Source organism: Leptonychotes weddellii, chromosome 8 (genome assembly GCF_054177405.1).
Source record: "Leptonychotes weddellii isolate Sample4059 chromosome 8, ASM5417740v2, whole genome shotgun sequence".
NCBI classification, from domain to species: Eukaryota; Metazoa; Chordata; class Mammalia; order Carnivora; family Phocidae; genus Leptonychotes; species Leptonychotes weddellii.
Genome location: NC_138376.1, coordinates 110,078,709 through 110,099,285, shown reverse-complemented (window position 1 = coordinate 110,099,285; position 20,577 = coordinate 110,078,709). Strand labels below are relative to the sequence as shown.

General features: G+C 39.4%; 1 protein-coding gene across 6 annotated transcripts in view; it reads left to right on the top strand.

Annotated features, from left to right (window-relative positions):
* The window catches only part of HIVEP2 (HIVEP zinc finger 2), a 198,882-nt gene that overhangs the window by 159,653 nt on the left and 18,652 nt on the right, over window positions 1-20,577 (top strand). For all 6 annotated transcript variants that reach the window (XM_081827419.1, XM_081827418.1, XM_081827422.1 and 3 more), the window contains 3 exons: window positions 7,465-7,559; window positions 13,897-13,941; window positions 14,851-20,402. In XM_081827419.1, the coding sequence (XP_081683545.1) occupies window positions 15,234-20,402 (5,169 nt within the window). In that variant the 5' untranslated portion in view covers window positions 7,465-7,559; window positions 13,897-13,941; window positions 14,851-15,233. The remainder of the gene's footprint in view (window positions 1-7,464; window positions 7,560-13,896; window positions 13,942-14,850; window positions 20,403-20,577) is intronic.

Genomic DNA, 20,577 nt, shown 5'->3' with positions numbered 1-20,577 from the left:
TGTTCTTCTTTTTCAAGATTGCTTTGGCTATTTGGGATCTTTTGTGATTCCATACAAAATTTTTTTAAAAGATTTTATTTATTTATCTGACAGAGAGAGAGAGAGACAGCGAGAGAGGGAACACAAGTAGCGGGAGTGGGAGAGGGAGAAGCAGGCTCCCCATGGAGTAGGGAGCCCAATGCGAGGCTCGATCCCAGGACCCTGGGATCATGAGCTGAGCCGAAGGCAGACACTTAACGACTGAGCCACCCAGGTGTCCCTAATTCCATACAAATTTTAGGATGATTTTTTCTTGTTCTGTGAAAAATGCTGTTGGTATTTTGATAATGATTGCATTAAATCTGTGATCACTTTGAGTAATATGGACATTTTAACAATATTTGTTCTTCCAGTCCATGAGCATGGAATATCTTTCCATTTATTTGTGTTGTCTTCACTTTCTTTCAGTAGTTTATAATTTTCAGAGTATAGGGCTTTCACCTCCTTGGTTAAGTTTATTCTTAAGTATTTTGTTATTTTTGGTGCAAGAAATCAGACAAGAAAAAGAAATAAAAGGTATACAAATTGCTAAGAAAGAAGTGTAACTTTTGCTATTTTCAGATGACATGATACTATATGTAGAAAACCATAAAGGTTCCACCAAAAAACTATTAGATCTGATAAACGAATTCATTGAAGTTGTAGCACACTAAGTCAATATATAGAAATTTGTTGCATTTCTATACACTAATAATGAAGAGGCAGAAAGAGAAATTAAGAAAACAGCCCCATTTAGGGGCGCCTGGGTGGCTCAGTTGGTTAAGCGACTGCCTTCGGCTCAGGTCATGATCCTGTAGTCCCAGGATCGAGTCCCGCATCGGGCTCCCTGCTCGGCAGGGAGTCTGCTTCTCCCTCTGACCCTCCCCTGTCTCATGCTCTCTCTCTCTATCTCATTCTGTCTCTCAAATAAATAAATAAATAAATCTTAAAAAAAAGAGCCCCATTTAAAATTGCACCCAAAATAGTATGATTTTTAATTATACAGAACATCTAATTGGTCCTACCCTTTTTAAAAACCAAGGCAGCATACACCATTCTGCCAGAGAAACAGTAATTATGGAGATGGGGTTACCATATCTCCACAGGCCTCCTTGGTGAAATTTTGGTATTATGAACCAAGGGGCATACCTCCATTGGCTGTCAGTGAAAGCTATCCTTGCATTGGGGAAGATGATCGCATAATTTGACTTAAAATACTTAATTTAAAAATTTTTGCATTATAAGAATATAAGAAACTTGATAACAGAAAATAGCTTTTGCTGGAAAATGGTTGAGAATTAAACATATTTGGTTTGGATAGAAAATGATGTACTATTTGTAGAAACTGATTATTTTGACAACTAATTTTACTACCATTTACTCATTTTGGAAAAAGTAAATTTTCATTGAATTTATTTTATTTTCTGTAAAAATCTATAGCCAGTTCAATGGGACCATTAGTTTTTAGCTACTGTTATTTTCTGTTTCTTTGACCGGTTAGTTTTATAGTGTGGATGATAAACGTTTTCGCTCATTCTAAGTTCAATGCTATTTATTCTTCAGTTTTCATTCCTTTCATTCAGTTTCTGCAATAAGGCCAGATAAATAAACTTTCAGTAAGAGGAAGTAGTCTAGAGAGTGGGAAATAATTGACTTGAAAGTTTGAAGACCTAAACAATAGCCCAAACCCATCATAATGACCTACTAGGTCCTTAAGGAAATCTTTTGATTTCTCTGGTTCTCACCTTTTTCTTCTGTTAGTTCACTGATGGATTGAATGATTTCTAAAATGTTTCACAGTACTTAATACTCCCTATATGATTTACAGTAGACTCAAAAAGTAATGGTGATAGAAGTGGATAGTTTTATATCTGCTCCTAAAACAAGTTAGTCAGATATGACTTATTTGATGTCAGATATGTGGTCAAGAAAACAAATCTCAGTTACCACTGTGATCTTGGAAAATATGACATGTGCTTAGGAACACATGTGGGGAGAAGTTTGCACTGCCAATATCAGATGATCACAGCCCAGATGCAGAGTAAGGACTAGAGAGCACTATTCGATACTGAATCATCAAAGAAAGATTAAATTATGTTCAGGAGACTCTGATTAACTCAAGGAGAAGCTTAATGTACTTTGGAAAATAATCACTAGCAGATGTTAAAACAAAAATCATTTTCTCTGTGGTCTTTACCTAACCATAAGGTTGTATTAACTAGAACATTAACATTTCACCACGCTAAAAGTATGTACAATTAGCGAGAAACTGGAATGATAGAATCTTATATTTTTATTTCATCAGACAAGTGTATTATTCCTTTTTCTTTTTCTTTTCTTTTTTTAAGATTTTATTTATTTATTTGACAGAGAGAGACACAGCGAGAGAGGGAACACAAGCAGGGGGAGTGGGAGAGGGAGAAGCAGGTTTCCCGCTGAGCAGGGAGCCCGTTATGGGGCTCGATCCCAGGACCCTGAGATCATGACCTGAGCCGAAGGCAGACGCTTAACGACTGAGCCACTCAGGCGCCCCAAATGTATTTATTTTTCAACCTAACATTGAGACCTGTGTACTTTTGTATATTAGCATAGTTTTCTTTAAAGACTTAATATCCATTGCCTCGCTAAACCTTTCCTAATTCTGTTGATAGAATTGACCATTCCCTCTTTTGTGGTCTCCCTGTACTGTGTTTATATTTATGTCAAAGCACCTAAAACAGTTTGTTGAACTTATTGTTCACAAACGTTTCCCTATTAGGCTCTGGAGTCTTAAATAGAGAGCTTGCCTCTCCCTTTTTGTATTTTGTAAACTTAGCCCATTTTCTGGCACATAGGAGGCATTGATAAATGCCTAAAAGTGTCATAAAATAGTGAAAAAAAATCTAGTTAAGGAAGCTTAAGTTATAATCCCTAAATCACATGTGCCTACTTTTTTGGTTGTTTTTAGTAGTATTAATTTACACAATGTTTTATTTTGTATCTTGTCTGTGTTCCAGCACCAACTACCTGGTGAGAAGCAGCAGTAGACCATGGGTAGCTCTGGGATCATTTTTACAAGCAGTTTCTAGAACCAGAACCCTAAACAAAAACACAAAAGAGGTGAATTTGACTCAGTTTGCCCCAACTTCCTCTTGTGGAAACTCCCTTTTCCCACACACATTTTTTGACTTTTCAGAGCCTCTGTCTTGTCCCAGTAATTGTCCCATGTTCCAAATATTACTACCTTTTCCTGTTCCTATTTGTATCTCTTTAACCCCTTTTCTTCTTCTTTACATTTCAAACCTAGCCCCAACCTTCACTTTGATTTACAAACTGTTTCCAGAGATTTAAGCGTATAGTCATCACACCGATCAAAGTGTGTGTGTGTGTGTGTGTTTGTATATTGTCACCACGCGTGCCTGACTTCTCTACCACCTCCCAGGCACCTCTTACCTTGCCGCACCAGACACTGGGAAGTAGAACAAGGGGCCCATTTAGAGCCTTTTTTTTTTTTAAGTGGGGAAGAGATGCTTCTCTTCAAAAAAACTGGTGGAATTAATAAAGCGTATCTTTTTTTTTTTAAAGATTTTATTTATTTATTTGAGACAGAGAGAATGAGAGACAGCATGAGAGGGAGGAGGGTCAGAGGGAGAAGCAGACTCCCTGCCAAGCAGGGAGCCCGATGCGGGACTCGATCCCGGGACTCCAGGATCATGACCTGAGCCGAAGGCAGTCACTTAACCAACTGAGCCACCCAGGCGCCCTAAAGTGTATCTTGAACATGCATTTCTCTTTAAGTACCCTTCTCCCATCTTTACCTACTACTTTGGAATTTCTTTTACTACTATTAAATATAAGTATCTCTTCTCTAGTGTGTGAAGAGCAGTGTTCATTCTTTTAAACATGTCATATTTAAACACTTCTTTTAAATGAGAAACATAAGGATCATATCTTGTTTCCAGTCCTATTTGCCATTTTTTCATAGAGTAGATGTGAATAATAATTATTTTTAATTGTGACGACTCTCATCTAAAATGCAACTGGTTTATCTTATCAGCTCTTCTACTAAAATTATGATCTAGTGTGCATTTGTTTAACCTCAGAAAAAAAACAAGATTGATGGAAGGTACTTACATTTGCACAAGAAGTTTGCCAATGAAACTTCAACATTTTGCAAGATTCATCAATAAGTCATATTAAACCATTAAGCCATAACTTGTCTTAAAATATTTTGGAAGAATAGAGAATTGAAATAATAAAAAATCCTACCAATAATCGATATTTTAAAAACATTATCTATCTATCTATTTATCTATCTATCTACCTACCTATCATCTATCTATCCATCTAGCATCTATTTATCTATCGTCTATCTATCTACCTATCTATCTATCTATATCTATCTATCTATCTATCATCTATCATCTGTCTATCAATCATCTACTATCATAGTTTAGTGTGTTCCTTGCTTGGCTTAGTGACAATACCTTGTAAGCATCCAAGAATAAATATCTAATGCCAAGATTTTTTAAGAATAGAAAGGTTGAGAAACCACTGGGACAGAAACAGTAATGTTCAAATTTTCCAAGTGTTTTGTTACAAATTGGAGATGAGGGAATTGGAAAATATTTTTGAGGAACTCTCCTGTAAACCTGTAGGTGACAGAAAGATCAGTCTGTACTTTGTTAGTAAAGTGAAAGATAATTTTCACTCCATATTTAGGAGTGAATTTTAAATGACGTGGGATATTTAACAAGATCCATTAACACTATTTCCTGAAATAAAATTGTTAGTTTTATTAAATATTAAATTTTCATTGCTTGATGATTTCTTAAGAATCTAATAACCTAAAAGTAAAGTTAAAGAAATGAAAATCTCTTCTCTTTTATTCCATTGTTTAAGAGTATACTGTGTGACCTCTTGATTTCTAGGGAACATAAACATAAGTTGTCCCACTACATTCTCAAGAGCTATTTGAGGAAAGATTTTTTTTTTGAAATTATTGGAATTTTTTTAAAAGATTTTTATTTATTTATTTATTTGAGAGAGAGAGAGAGAGAGTACACAAGCAGGGGGAGCGACAGGCAGAGGGAGAAGCAGGCTCCCCGCTGAGCAAGGAGCCTGATGCAAGACTTGATCCCAGGACCGTGGGATCATGACCTCAGCTGAAGGCAGATGCTTAACCGACTGAGCCACCCAGGCGTCCCTGAGGAAAGATTTTTCTTATATTTTGATAAAGAAACAGAGGCACAAAAACTCACTTAAAATTAATGCAGAAATCATTTTCTGTGATGGTTATCTTCATGTCTTTATGGTAATAGTAATAACTGCCTCCCTTGTAGAGGCCATTACTGATTCTAATTTGCAACAAAATTATTTTTGTAAATCACCAAAGTTGGTGTCATATCTTTCATGTTAATATCGCCCAGATCTTTGCTTTAAAATGACACTAATTACCTGGAAGTTTCTGTAAGGTAAAATATAAGTGTAATATCCTTGCCATTGATTTTTTTGTTCTTCAAGGGAAAACCAAGCATTGAAGAGGTCATGAATTGTAAGTCATGTGACAAAAAGAAATTTTGAATCCTCTTATTGAGTGAAAAGAGGGATCTTCTCTAATCTAAAATTCCAGATATATGTGCATGTCATGAGATAAGTGTTTCCTATTTCTAGTAGCCATAGTCCTGGAAAGTAAGCCTGGAAAAGCAGAGTCGGAACTGGGAACACTGCCCTCACAACTTGTCTGAGGGATACTCTTGTGTTCTGTTTTGCCTGTGGAAGCTGTTGGCAAGAATGAGGAATTCTGGGATTGGGAAAGGTTGGTGCCTGTCTATAGTTGCAACTCAGTTGGAAGGAGTGGGTGTCCGTGTTGACCTTCTGAGGGGTGTGTTCTCCTTCCCCTTGCTTACCTCTTAGTTCAGTGACTATGGGATTGCCAGTCATAGGTAGTCACTGAATATTGCAAGTTATTGTTCCCTATAAATAGCTATGTCTTTAGTATCTTGCCCCATTTATGTCATGGGTGAATTTTGTTTGGAGTGCAAAATAGCTCAGTGATTTATTAATTTTCTTTTCCTGAGGGATGCCATGCTTTACTTTAGATTAGCTCATATTGCCAAAGTATAGTTGTTGTTGTTGTTGTTTTAAAGCACTTTAGCTTGTTTTTTTTTTAAAGAGGTGTTATTTGGTTTGTTAAAAATATAGATATAGTTAATTATCTTATAGAATATATGTCTTTTTTTTTTTCAGTGTTTAATCAATCATCCTCTTTGGCTTTGATGAACCTTTCAATTTGGAAGCTAGTAGAGCTTGTCATCATTCTTCAGAACCAGCAAATGGTTGATTTGAGGCAAGAAGAACATAGTTTAAAAAAGAAAATAAATCTGGCATTTGCTTAATAATTTGCCCTTTGCAGCAACGGAATCTTATCTGACCACCCACATTCATCTGGCTGCTGACGAGGCTCTTGCTTCAATTGCAGAAGCTATTTTCGTACCTTTTGTGTCTTTTGAGGAACCAAGTAGGCCTCCTTGCTTGTAATGATTCACGTCTCAAAGTGCACAGGGCGTCCTAAAGTGCTACTGTGTCGGTGTGGAATTGGAGTGGGGGTTAAAGCAAACTACTTCCTTCGAGCACTTTGAATGCTCACATCAGGTGGTACTGGATTAAGGCCCATTTTGCCATGTCTAGAATCATTAGTCCTTCCTGTGAGACACTAACTTGTCTGGAAGGAAAGGCAATATTTAAAAAAAAAAAAATGAACAAATATACAATAACCACCTAAGGGTAATGTAACAATATTTTTATATGGGCCTTTTTGTACTGGGAGATAAACCGTCTAAAGATGGTTGATTGATGAATCTATTTGGATTAAGTCGGACTTTCCATGCCTGTCTTTGGATTAGAGTTGGGTAAATATTAATTCTAAGTATGAGAAAGTCCCTTTCTTTATTTCTTGTTAAGTCTCAGTATTTTAGTTTGGTTGGTTTTGGCTTCCTATTTCAGAAATTAATTTTAGCACAAAACATAACATTGCTGAAGTAAACTATAGAAAAGAATTCACTACGAGGTTATCTGAGACTTCATCCTATGGAGTTTAGTTGCTGATGCACCGTAAGAAGTTTGATGAGACTCTCCACTTTAAGGCAGGACTGTGTCATGCGCTGCCCTGGCATAATTTCTAGTTCCAATACGTTAAGTTATAACCCTACCATTATTTTCCTCATTGCCTCCCCTTTTGCTGGTATAGGCAATTCTTTTTTGAATACAAGTACTTGTTCAAAAGATTGAAACTGTGTTAAAAGAGAGGAAATTTTTTTCTTTGAAAAAAAAAAATGTCTTCTTGAGAGATCCGCTTCCAAATTTTCTTTCCTCAAGGAAAGCAGTTTCTGTGAATGAAGAATAAGGATGCCTCTTCAATTGACTACAAGTGCCATCGTTTAAAAAATCTTCTTGTTCATTTTCTAGATTCCCCGAAGTTGTGCATGAGTTCCTGTGGGAAGAGTCGGCATCGTGGAAAGCATCGATGATTGTGATGCCGTTTTTTGAAATGTGGATAACAGGTTGATAACTAAAATTTATCACTTTATTCTAATTGTTTTTACATTTAACTTGAAAAGCAGTTTTGGCCTATCATGTACCCATATGTAAACCAACTTTGTCATTAAATCTGGGAGGAAACAATGTATATGCCCTCTAGAGAGACAAGGGTTGTGAAGGTTTTGTTTTGTTTTGCAAACCAGTTTTAATTATAATTCCCTTAATTGAGATAACCTCATTTAAGAGAATTTCTTTCCTTTCTGGCAAAGTTTATTGTCATGTAAAATTCTACTTAGTGTATCCCAATTATTTTGGTTATACAATGGGTGAAACAAAATCACAATTGTAAAAAAAAAAAATGCAAAAAACTTTTAGAATAAAATATTGAAAGTAGTAGGCTACAGTCAAAATAAGTCATAAATACCTTGACTAAATATGCAAACTATACAAACATCTGCAATCATGTCCTCAGTGTAGCCAGTGTGGAAAAATATATAGTTTAGTTTTCCATTAGGTTTTAAATATCAAATTGGATTTTAACGTATGTCAAATTAGAGGGTAATCATCAAAATATTTTTACTTTTCTCCAAAAGGTCCCTCAATCGCTTGGCAAGGTTTTACATAAGATACAGTATCCTCCTCGTATTGGCAACTTGCTTATTTTAGGGAGAACTAAGGTTGTTATGGGGATTTTTACTAATAAAAGAAGCATTTAAAATGAATTTGGCTCTCAGCAAGGTGCCTTTTTTTAATCATCCTGTGGAAATAAGTCTGTATTCAGCTGGACTCTGGCAGTGGTCACAGTTTTTTTGTAGATCCTTTTCCCCCTTATCCAGTCCTCCTATGTGGTAGTGATTTGTGAAACCATCATTGTGCCCTGAGATGCTCATGTATTTCTTAAAATATTTGGTAATTGATCTCTGGCATTTTAAAAGCAAATATATGGAAACGACCTCTAAGGTTTTATTCAGTAATTGCAATTTTAAGATGTGCATATTTGTTTACAAATATAATATCCCCCCAATTCTCAAAAAAAGGTCCAATAACCACTTTGGTTTTTAAAAATGGCTTATTATTAAAATTTTGGAAGTAGAGAGGTGGTGTTTGTTGCCAGTCATTTTATACCATTATTATTTAGGATGTTATTATTTGATGCGCACTTGACTTTTGCCACCACTCAAGTAATGATTAATTTCCTGAGGTAAAGCTTTTTTCTAAAATAGTGTTTTTCTAAGCAAAAGATCCCAGATTGACAACCCTGGATACTGTAAGCCTTTATTCATCTGCATAGCAAGCCTGCCTTCCTGCCAATCCCACCCAGCTGTTATCCTGAAGAGACCTCTGTTGAGGTCTATATGAGAGGCTGTTTCGGTGCCTTTCCTTTCAAGGCCTGTCTGAGGAAATTAATTAGCTGGGTGCCAAATTTATTCGAGTGGGACTGTGAAAAGTGGCCAAGGGAGAGGGCACACTTTTAGAAAAATGGCAACTCTTCCATGTAATAGCCACGCAGAGGATAATATCTTTTTCAACACTGTCCCCCTCTGAAAAATGTGCTTAAGCTGCCAGGCAGTGCCTGTCTTTACTGCCTAAAGGGCTCCTACTGGCTGGGGCACCAACCACAGGAAACCCCAGAGTCGTGTCCTCCAACGAAATATCTCACTCCTTTCGTAGCACTCAAAGACATTGGGAAAATTTTAAATGTGAATGCGAAATTGTGTTTGGAATATCTCTCCTTTGGTGGCAATGGGTGCCAAAAATGACTCTGCGTGGGTTTGGTTACCATAAAAAGAAATCTCACAGAATGAAATAACTGGCTGGTTTTTTTTTTTTTTTTATATGAGGATTGCTCTAATATTACATTTTTTAAACATATCAATTGATTGGGAAAACTGAAAATTTACTTTTAACTTTTAACATACATTTATTCGGAATATGAAAAATGAGATGTATCTCTGCGATAGAGAAGTAATATAGCTATAATTAACCACATTTCTGTGGGTTTTATAGCACCAAGTAGATCTCTATTGAGAAAATGCAACTAAAGCTGCAGGTATATAGAAGGGTACATTTGATGGGTTGTAATAATATTATGAGGTCCAAAGAAACTATTTCCCTATTAATAAGCATTTTCGTACATTTAAACAATAAAACACAAGCTCAGGAATTTACCATTGTTGGTAGTTAGATTGCTCAGTAAAAGTATCACCTAACAAGAAAAGACGAATGTCATCATCACATCTTCGATTCAACTTTGAAAGCCTTGAGATTTTAAAAGTGAATTATTTCCCTTATTGGAAGTTGAGGAGAGCAGCAAAGAGACTTTAGAACACTCCCAAATCCTGTTTAGTTTTAAAAAGACAAACACGCTATGCCCAATAATAGATCTACGCTACACACAATTTACATGGCAGATTTTTTCCCATTTCCAAGATAAAACAACTGTACACAAGAGATTAATGAAAAGAGTCCACATTTTTAATGGTTTAAGAATATGATCAGTATATTCCTCTAAGGACCCATCACTCATGTTTTTTCCCTTCTATTTGTCTCCATATACCTCAGAAACTGCAAGAAGGAAAGTGATTTTATGGATAGCAGTTATTTGAAGCCTCTCCGAGGCTGGTGTTGAAGAGAAATACTATATTCTCAACTATGTTTAAAATCTAATGTAAAAGGTGCATGTGAAATAGGGATGGTTTCCAATTCTCTCTTGATATTCTTAAGCTTTTCACTGAAGTGAAAAGTTAGACACTGAGATTCAGAGGAGGGTAGACCAGAGGGATCCCCAGTCCTGCTGAGACCTCTAGCTCAGACAGACAGAATGTATGAACTCCTGTATGACCTGGAGTAGGGAGCATGTTTCAAGTGATCATCCAGTTTCATGATAAAATGGTAGGACATCTTAGGCAGGCTTGTCTTTAGAAATTTAAAAGGAAGAGGTTTCCCTGACAGAAGCTATTTGCATAATTGAGTCAATGTATTTTTTGACTGGGATCAAAGTTTTGAATTTTAAAATTTTCTGGATAATAAATGCTGTTGGAATATAGGATGGCCCTAGTGAATATCAGCAAAATTGATTTTTTAAATAAAACAGTAGATTTGACTTTTTCTGATTAGGCTCTTTTCCTAAAATTTAAATCCCACAATTAAGTAAACGTTCTAGGTAATTTTTGTTCTGACCATGAAATATCGGCTTTTGAATCTTCTGTATGTCACTTTTCTTCATCTTGTGGTTCATTCTTTAATAGCAAAATAGTATTGCCTTTGTGTGAATTTAATTTGTGCATCTCTTTTTTACAATATGTTCTTAATGAATAAAAATTCTATATGTATTGTTTAGGGTGTAATGGTTTTAATTTACTACTGTATACCACAGAAATTAAATCTGTCTGATTTATAAAGATATTACCTCATTGCTAAATGAAAACATTATATTCTATTTAATTACTAAATATATTATTCCAATCCTGTTTTTCATAAAGTTTTATGTAATTGTTTAATTTGAAGTCAGTATTGTAAGCAAAATTATATATCTGGGTAAACCAATGAATGGGAAGTGACCATACGCCTAATTTTCACTTGTGAGCTGCTTCTTCCTTTCCTTAGAAAGAAATGCTTTTCAAAGAACAAAATAAAACAATTGTTTGTCATGATAATTTGTCATGTTCTCACGAGACGCTGTCCTCATAATACTGTTCTTAAATACTTTATATTTTTACAGTGTATAAATACCTTATATTTATATAATATACAGATTTTGAACATTATTTAAATTATGGATTTGTGTGATTTCTAGGAAGTGGCATTTTGAGGCCACTTTCTATAGTACAACCATGCAAAACTCATATATTCTCCCAGGACCATGAAAAATTTGAGCACTGGAAATACTGACGTCCAAGGGACAATATTTAGGAGAAAGTGTTATTGAAGATGTATTATTTTAAGTTATGATAAAACTTACTAGCAGAGGTGGATGGGGGAGGTGAGACCTTGTAGGCTTGGAGGTGAGCCAAACCTGGGTTTGATTTTGGTTCTGACAGTCACCCTCCCTAAGGATCATCCTCCACTGTCCAATAGGTGTAATAACACTTACAGGGTCGTCATGAAGAGCCAATAAGATAACGCATATGAAGCTCTGTACCGGTATCTGACATATGGTAAATGCGCAATAAACAACAAACATTATCATTGTTATTACTAGCGATGGATCTGCATACACAGGTCAATATCATGTAAAATATTACATGTGAAAAGTAACTTAGAAATTATTCAGTTCAAGCTCTGACTGCTAGTTAAGGAAAGGCTCACAAATGTTCCTGTCGAATTGAAAATACACTGTACCTCCATCTTAGAGGGGGCTATTCACCAGTAAAAGTCTAACAGTGGTTGTATCTACATAAACCTTAAATATTTAGTTCATTAGAGAAAAAACTCAGTCAATTTGGGTTTGACATTGCATATTCTTGTTAGCATAGTTACTCTAACTGACTGAAGTAAATTTGCATTGCAGTATTATAAGGCCATTACTTCTTTCAGTTTTTGTCTTATTACCTATAAAGGGATGCAGAGGAAGATCACTGTGGGGGAAAAATTCAGTCCTATAGTAAAACCTCCCAGCAAACCAAAGTTGATATGCTTGTTGTTTAGTTTTTCCAGCTACCGCTTTACAAATCTCTGGCTCTTAGCAGAAGGATTTTGATTACAGATGTCTTGCTACAAATATCTGGGGGCTACTGATTTCTCACCCAAAGACTCATTGTTTCTCCGGCTCAGGTCATGATCTCGGGGTTGTGAGATCCAGCCCAGAGTTGGGCTCCACTCAGCAGGGAGTCTGCTTGAGATTCTTTCCCTCTGCCCCTCCCTCCGCTACCCACCTCCCGCTTGTGCTCTCTCTCTCTCCCTAAAAAAAAAAAAAACAAAAGAAAAATAAACAAAAAGAAAAATTACCAAAAATCATAAAGTAAAAAGTAGAAATTTCTTTCCTGCCCCTTCTTCTGACTCCCTGATTCTACTTCTGCAATTTAACTAGAGTTAAAAGCTGTTTGGCACCCCTGTAGAAATTTTCTGTTTATCACATGTTTCTCTTATACACAAATAGGATTATCAAATGCATCCTAAGGGGCAATGAGTTTTTTTTTTTTTTTTAACATTCAATGTTACTATCTTCTGGATGAGTTCCTATATGGGTACTTATTGCTGTACTTTATTTTTTTAAATGGCTGAGTTTATGACGGAGCCATATTTTATTTAAGCTGTCCTTGTATGCGTATCTTTGTGCACTTGTGCAGGTACATTTGTAAGAATAAATTTCCAGAAATGGAATTTCTGGGTCAAAGGTATGTGCTTTCTTACTTTGATAAACACTGCCACATTGCCTATCAGGGAAACATCTCAATTTTCATCATAATTGATAGAGTTGAGCACTGAAGTTCTTAGAATCCTCTGGGTATGACAGCGGCCATTCACTTATGGAAGATGAGTATACACTTAAAATCTAACTGTTTCTAAGTTGTCAATTTTCCCCGAGCCATTCACAGCCATTTGCAGAACTCCTTGATTTGTTGTGATGTAAATTTAAATGTGCAAACCTATAGGTTCAATAAAAAAACCCCACTATTCTCCACTTTTTAATATTTAAGGAATTGGGGGGGGCACCTGGGTGGCTCAGATGGTTGGGCATCTGCCTTCGGCGCAGGTCGTGATCCCAGGATCCTGGGATCGAGTCCCACATTGGGCTCCCGGCTTGGCGGGGAGCCTGCCTCTCCCTCTGACCCTCTCCCCTCTCATGCTGTTTCTCTCTCGTTCGCTCTCTAAAAAATAAATAAAATCTTAAAAAAAAAAAAGGAATTAGGGGTGCCTTGGTGGCTCAGTCAGTTAAGTGTCTGACTTCGGCTCAGGTCATGATCTCAAAATCCTGGGATCGAGCCCCTTATGGGGCTCCCTGCTCAGTGGGGAGTCTGCTTGTCCCTCTCCCTCTGCCTCTCCCCCCACCCTTGCTCTCTGTCTCGCAAATAAATAAATAAATAAATAAAACATTTTAAAATATTTAAGGAATTGGAACCAGGCTAATTGTGTCAAAAAACTAAGATGTTTTGATATAATAATCTTATATATTAGAAAATACTACTCTAAATTTTTAATAATTTTTTCTCTCTCAGTTGTTTTTGGACACAATGTCAATATAAAGCTTACTGCTTTAGTGTAGTGTATTCAGAACAGTCACTGGTTAATCTTTTTTTCTTTAGGGCACATTACATTGTTAACCCTATTATGTACATGAACGTTAAACTGACATTTATATACAGCAGTGTTGTGGTTTCATGGAACAATTTTTCCTAACTGTGTTTATTTCCTACCCAGGAAGCGTCAAGACAATCATGTCCATGAGAATGCTAAACCATTCAGGTAATCATTACATTTTTAAACTGTCCCCAAAATATGTTTCATTTTTCATATTATGAAGGTTTTATAATCGTTTATTTGGATGTACTTTCCTGCCTTTTCCAAAGTTCTGGGACAATCTTAATTCTTACAGCCTTAGTCTAGCTCTTCTAATCACCGGTTTTAATCTATAAAATATATCTGTATTGTGTGTTAATATAAATATAGGTATATGTAAAATATATTTTAAGTAATATATTTTACATATATTTATTTTATTTTACATATAAAATATATTTGTACATATATTAATCTATAAAACATGTCCATATAGAGAAATATGTAGTACACTTAAGCATGCAAGTCATACAACTTGGTTAGAAATAGCTCCATGTTTATTTAGTGAAGGCTTTTAAAAATCTTATGATTTTATAAATAATATCTATCAAAAGCTTTCTTTTAAATACTTTTCTAACCAAAATTAAGGAGTATTTAAAAGGATGACCAAAATTAAAGCACTGAAGAAATGTATGCTTATGACTTAATGCCATGTTTGAAATTAATATCCTTTAATTGTGGAACTAATGTAACAGCTATAAAAAGTATTCCTTGGAAGGGCGCCTGGGTGGCAAAGTCAGCTGAGCCTCCGATTCATGGTTTTCTCTCAGGTTGCAATCTCAGGGTCATTAGATCAAGTCCCACGTCGGGCTCTGCGCTCGACATGGAGTCTGCTTGAGATTCTCTCTCCCTTTCCATCTGCCCCCCCCCCCGTACTCTCTCTAAAGTAAATAAATAAATCTTTTTAAAAAAAATATTCCTTAGAGTAAAAATCATTTTCAATTTATCCAATGTCAGGCTGGCTATTTAGGATTGGTTTTGGTTTCTAACTCGATAACTATTATGACGATCTCTTTGTGTTTCTTTTTCTTTCAGATCATTTTATCTTAGTGAAACTGGCAACTGAACTTTACTCTAGTTGATGGGCAAAATTTCTCCCAGGCTATTCATCACAATTTCATGCTAGTTGAAAATATTCAAATGCCATAAGAAATCTTTATAGATTTGCACTTAGCTTTTGGATGGACATTTCTACAATGGAGAGAACTGTGTTATAACCCTGGTCCAAGGACATTACCATCGAATGCCCATAAGACTACGGGGTGGGTGTGGAAGGTTCCAAAGAGAAGGAGCAATCAGCAAGTTTGCAGACACCCTGGAACATGGAAGTAAACAAGCTCTGAAAAGCACAGCTTTGAAGACACTCCATGAGTCTGCACGGCTTTCAAGTGAACTAGCACTTAAGACCTTGTAACAAAATGGACACCGGGGACACAGCTCTTGGACAAAAAGCTACCTCAAGGTCTGGAGAAACTGATAAGGCATCAGGTAGATGGAGACAGGAACAATCAGCTGTTATTAAGATGAGCACTTTTGGCAGCCAAGAAGGACAGCGGCAACCACAAATAGATCCTGAGCAAATTGGAGACACAGCATCAGCACAACTTTTTGGTTCTGGGAAACTGGCCTCACCTAGCGACGTGGCACAGCAAGTCACAGAGAAGCAATACCCACCGCACCATCCGAGTCCTTACTCATGCCAACATTCACTCTCTTTCCCTCAGCACTCATTGCCACAGGGGGTCATGCACAGCAACAAGCCACATCAGAGCCTCGAAGGCCCTCCGTGGCTTTTCCCTGGCCCTTTGCCATCTGTTGCCTCCGAGGACTTATTTTCTTTTCCTATACATGGCCACAGTGGTGGTTACCCTAGAAAAAAGATTTCAAGTCTGAACCCTACTTATAGCCAATACTCTCAGAAAAGTATCGAACAGTCGGAGGATGCTCACAAGAAAGAGCACAAACCCAAAAAGCCCGGCAAATACATTTGCCCTTACTGCAGCAGGGCATGTGCCAAACCAAGTGTACTGAAAAAACACATCAGGTCCCATACTGGTGAGCGGCCATATCCATGTATACCTTGTGGTTTCTCGTTCAAGACAAAGAGCAATTTGTACAAGCACAGGAAGTCACATGCCCATGCAATTAAGGCAGGATTAGTCCCTTTCACAGAGTCAGCTGTATCTAAATTGGACCTAGAGGCTGGTTTTATTGATGTAGAAGCAGAAATACATTCAGACGGTGAGCAGAGTACAGACACGGATGAGGAGAGCTCTTTGTTTGTTGAGGCTTCTGAGAAAATGAGTCCTGGCCCACCAATCCCGTTGGATCTTGCCAGCAGAGGTGGCTATCATGGGTCACTGGAAGAATCACTGGGAGGTCCAATGAAAGTGCCGATTTTGATTATCCCCAAAAGTGGGATTCCTTTACCTAATGAAAGCTCTCAGTATATAGGCTCTGATATGCTACCAAATCTTTCTCTAAATACTAAGCCTGATGATTCTCACACAGTGAAACAGAAACTTGCACTAAGACTGTCAGAGAAAAAAGGACAAGATTCTGAGCCATCTCTAAACCTTCTGAGCCCACACAGTAAAGGAAGCACTGACTCTGGTTACTTTTCTCGCTCAGAAAGTGCAGAGCAGCAGATAAGCCCTCCAAACACAAATGCAAAGTCTTATGAAGAAATCATCTTTGGAAAATACTGTCGGCTTAGTCCCAGAAATACACTCAGTGTTACAACGGCAAGCCAGGAGCGTGCCACAATGGGGAGGAAGGGCATGATGGAATCATTACCTCACGTAAACACCAGGTTAGATGTCAAGATGTTTGAAGATCCTGTTTCACAGCTGATCCCAAGCAAGGGAGAAATCGACCCCAGTCAAACAAGCATGCCGAAATCCACGAAATTCAACAGCGAATCTAGACAATCCCAGACTATCCCATCATCTATCAGGAATGAAGGAAAGCTGTTCCCTGCAAATTTCCAAGGCAGCAACCCAATTCTCTTAGAAGCTCCTGTGGACTCTTCACCCCTCATTAGAAGCAACTCGATGCCAACTTCTTCGGCAACTCATCTAAGTATTCCTCCCTCTTTGAGAGGAAGTCACTCATTTGATGAAAGGATGACTGGTTCCGATGATGTGTTCTATCCAGGGACTGTAGGAATACCCCCTCAGCGCATGTTAAGAAGACAGGCTGCATTTGAGCTGCCTTCAGTACAAGAGGGGCACATGGAGGCAGAACACCATGGCAGAACATCAAAGAGTATCACAGGCTTATCCTTGAAGGAAAAGAAATTGATTTCTGGGGATCGGATGGGGTATGACTATGATGTCTGCCGGAAACCCTATAAGAAGTGGGAAGACTCTGAGACATCAAAGCAAGGCTACAGGGACATTTCCTGCTTAAGCTCTTTAAAACATGGGGGTGAATATTTTATGGATCCCTCAGTGCCATTGCAGGGAGTGCCAACCATGTTTGGAACTACATGTGAAAATAGAAAACGCCGGAAAGAGAAGAGTGTAGGAGATGAGGAAGACACCCCCATGATTTGTAGCAGCATTGTGAGCACTCCCATGGGCATAATGACCTCAGATTATGACCCCAAGTTGCAGATGCAGGAAGGAGTAAGAGGGGGATTTGCCATGTCTGGACACGAGAACGCTTCTCATGGTCACTCTGAGCGCTTTGACCCCTGTCGACCCCAACTCCAATCTGGAAGCCCATCTCTTGGGTCCGAGGAATCACCCTTGGCCACTGATTCAGACAAGATGTCAGATCTAGGGGGCAGGAAGCCTCCTGGAAATGTGATTTCTGTTATTCAGCACACAAACTCGCTGAGCCGACCCAATTCATTTGAAAGGTCTGAGTCCGCCGAACTGGTGGCTAGCACACAAGATAAAGCCTCTTCGCCTTCCGAGACCTGTGACAGTGAGATTTCTGAAGCCCCGGTGAGTCCAGAGTGGGCTCCACCGGCAGACAGTGCCGAAAGTGGGGGGAAGCCCTCCCCTTCCCAGCAGGCTCAGCAGCAGTCCTACCACACACAGCCCAGGCTGGTCCGCCAGCACAACATTCAGGTTCCTGAGATTCGAGTGACCGAGGAGCCTGATAAACCAGAGAAGGAGAAAGACACCCAGAGTAAAGAACTGGAAAAGCCTGTGGAGGAATTTCAGTGGCCCCAGAGAAGCGAGACCCTTTCCCAGCTCCCAGCTGAGAAGTTGCCACCCAAAAAGAAGCGTTTGCGCCTTGCAGATATGGAGCACTCTTCAGGGGAATCCAGCTTCGAATCCACAGGAACTGGCCTCTCCCGCAGCCCCAGTCAGGAAAGCAACTTGTCCCATAGCTCCAGTTTTTCAATGTCTTTCGAAAGAGAAGAAACCATTAAGCTTGCCGCACCTCCTAAGCAAGATGAGTTTGGGAAGCATTCAGAGTTTTTGACTGTCCCTGCCGGTTCCTACTCATTGTCTGTCCCGGGTCACCACCACCAAAAGGAGATGCGGCGCTGCTCGTCCGAGCAGATGCCTTGTCCTCACCCAACTGAGGTTCCAGAAATCCGGAGCAAATCCTTTGATTATGGGAATCTGTCCCATGCTCCGATGGCAGGGGCATCGGCCGCCACATTATCTCCCTCGCGGGAGAGGAAGAAATGCTTTCTGGTGCGGCAGGCGTCCTTCAGCGGTTCTCCGGAGATTGCCCAGGGTGAGGCTGGGGCAGATCTGAGTGTGAAGCAGGAGCAGATGGAGCACCTGCACGCTGGCCTCAGGGCCACGTGGCACCACGTCCCCACCTCTGTGCTGCCTCCTCTCCAGGCGGAGGACCCCGGGAAGCAGGTTGTGGGGCCTTGTGGCCAGCTGAGCTCCGGGCCACTCCACTTGGCCCAACAACAGATCATGCACATGGACAGTCAGGAATCTCTGAGAAATCCCTTGATACAACCAACATCCTACATTGCAAGCAAGCACTTGTCTGAGCAGCCGCACTTATTTCCACATCAAGAGACTATTCCATTTTCTCCAATCCAGAATGCCTTGTTTCAGTTTCAATATCCTACCGTCTGTATGGTTCATTTACCAGCTCAGCAGCCTCCCTGGTGGCAGGCCCATTTCCCACATCCCCTTGTGCAGCACCCTCAAAAGAGCTATGGCAAGCCTTCTTTCCAGGCAGAAATCCATCCTAGCTATCCCTTAGAGCATGTTGCAGAGCACACTGGAAAGAAATCTGCTGATTATGTGCACACAAAAGAGCAGACTTACCCATGTTATTCAGGAACATCAGGGCTACACTCAAAGAACATTCTTCCAAAGTTTCCATCAGACCAGAGCACCAAGTCACCTGATACTCCCTCCGAGCAGGTTCTGCAAGAAGATTTTGCATCAGCAAATGCTGGGCCTTTACAGTCCTTACCAGGAACAGTGGTTCCTGTTAGGATCCAGACCCACGTCCCATCCTACGGGAGTGTCATGTACACAAGCATTTCTCAGATACTTGGGCAGAACAGTCCTGCAATTGTCATATGCAAAGTCGACGAGAATACTACCCAAAGAACACTGGTGACCAATGCGGCCATGCAAGGGATAGGATTCAACATTGCCCAGGTGTTGGGGCAGCATGCAGGCTTAGAAAAATACCCCATCTGGAAAGTACCTCAGACCTTGCCCCTCGGCTTGGAATCCTCAATCCCCTTATGTTTACCTTCCACCTCTGACAGCGTGGCCACCCTGGGAGGTAGCAAGCGTATGCTTTCTCCAGCCAGCAGCTTAGAACTCTTCATGGAAACAAAGCAGCAGAAAAGGGTCAAAGAAGAAAAGATGTATGGACAGATCGTCGAGGAACTCAGTGCTGTGGAGCTAACCAGCTCAGACATCAAGAAGGATATGACACGCCCACAGAAACCCCAACTGGTTCGACAAGGTTGTGCTTCTGAGCCAAAGGATGGCTTGCAGTCGGGGTCATCTTCCTTCTCCTCGCTGTCCCCTTCCTCATCTCAAGACCATCCATCTGCCAGCATGCCCTTGAGGGAGCCATTCCTGCCCAACTCCAGGGCACCCTCTCTAGGCCAGAAGTCCAGTGGGCCTTCTGAAAGCAGAGAGTCTTCAGATGAACTTGATATTGATGAGACAGCATCTGATATGAGCATGAGCCCACAGAGCTCCTCGTTGCCTCCAGGAGACAGTCAGCTTGAAGAGCAAGGAAAGGGCCAGAAGCTGCCTGTTGGCATGCTGGTGCACATGGCCTCTGGCCCAAGCAGGAAAATGGCAAACTCAACTCTTCTTTTCACGGATGTGGCCGATTTCCAGCAGATTCTTCAGTTCCCTAGTCTGCGGACAACAACTACTGTGAGTTGGTGCTTCTTGAATTATACAAAACCCAATTACGTGCAACAGGCCACCTTCAAATCCTCGGTTTATGCTTCATGGTGCATTAGTTCCTGTAACCCAAACCCATCAGGATTGAACACCAAGACCACTCTGGCTCTTTTGAGGTCCAAGCAAAAAATCACTGCAGAGATTTATACTCTGGCTGCTATGCACAGACCTGGAACTGGCAAGCTTACATCATCAAGTGCTTGGAAGCAGTTTGCTCAGGTAATGGATACCATTTCTAAAAGCACTGTAGTGTGGATTTGCTTGCTGAGCAGTATACATGGGGAAGGACATAAGGTCTGAAACGTACAAGTGAAATGAAGGTCAGAGTTGGGGGGATCCCTCCGTGACACTGATTTCCCTTCCCTAGTAAGAGAAGAAGCTGCTGACCATGCAC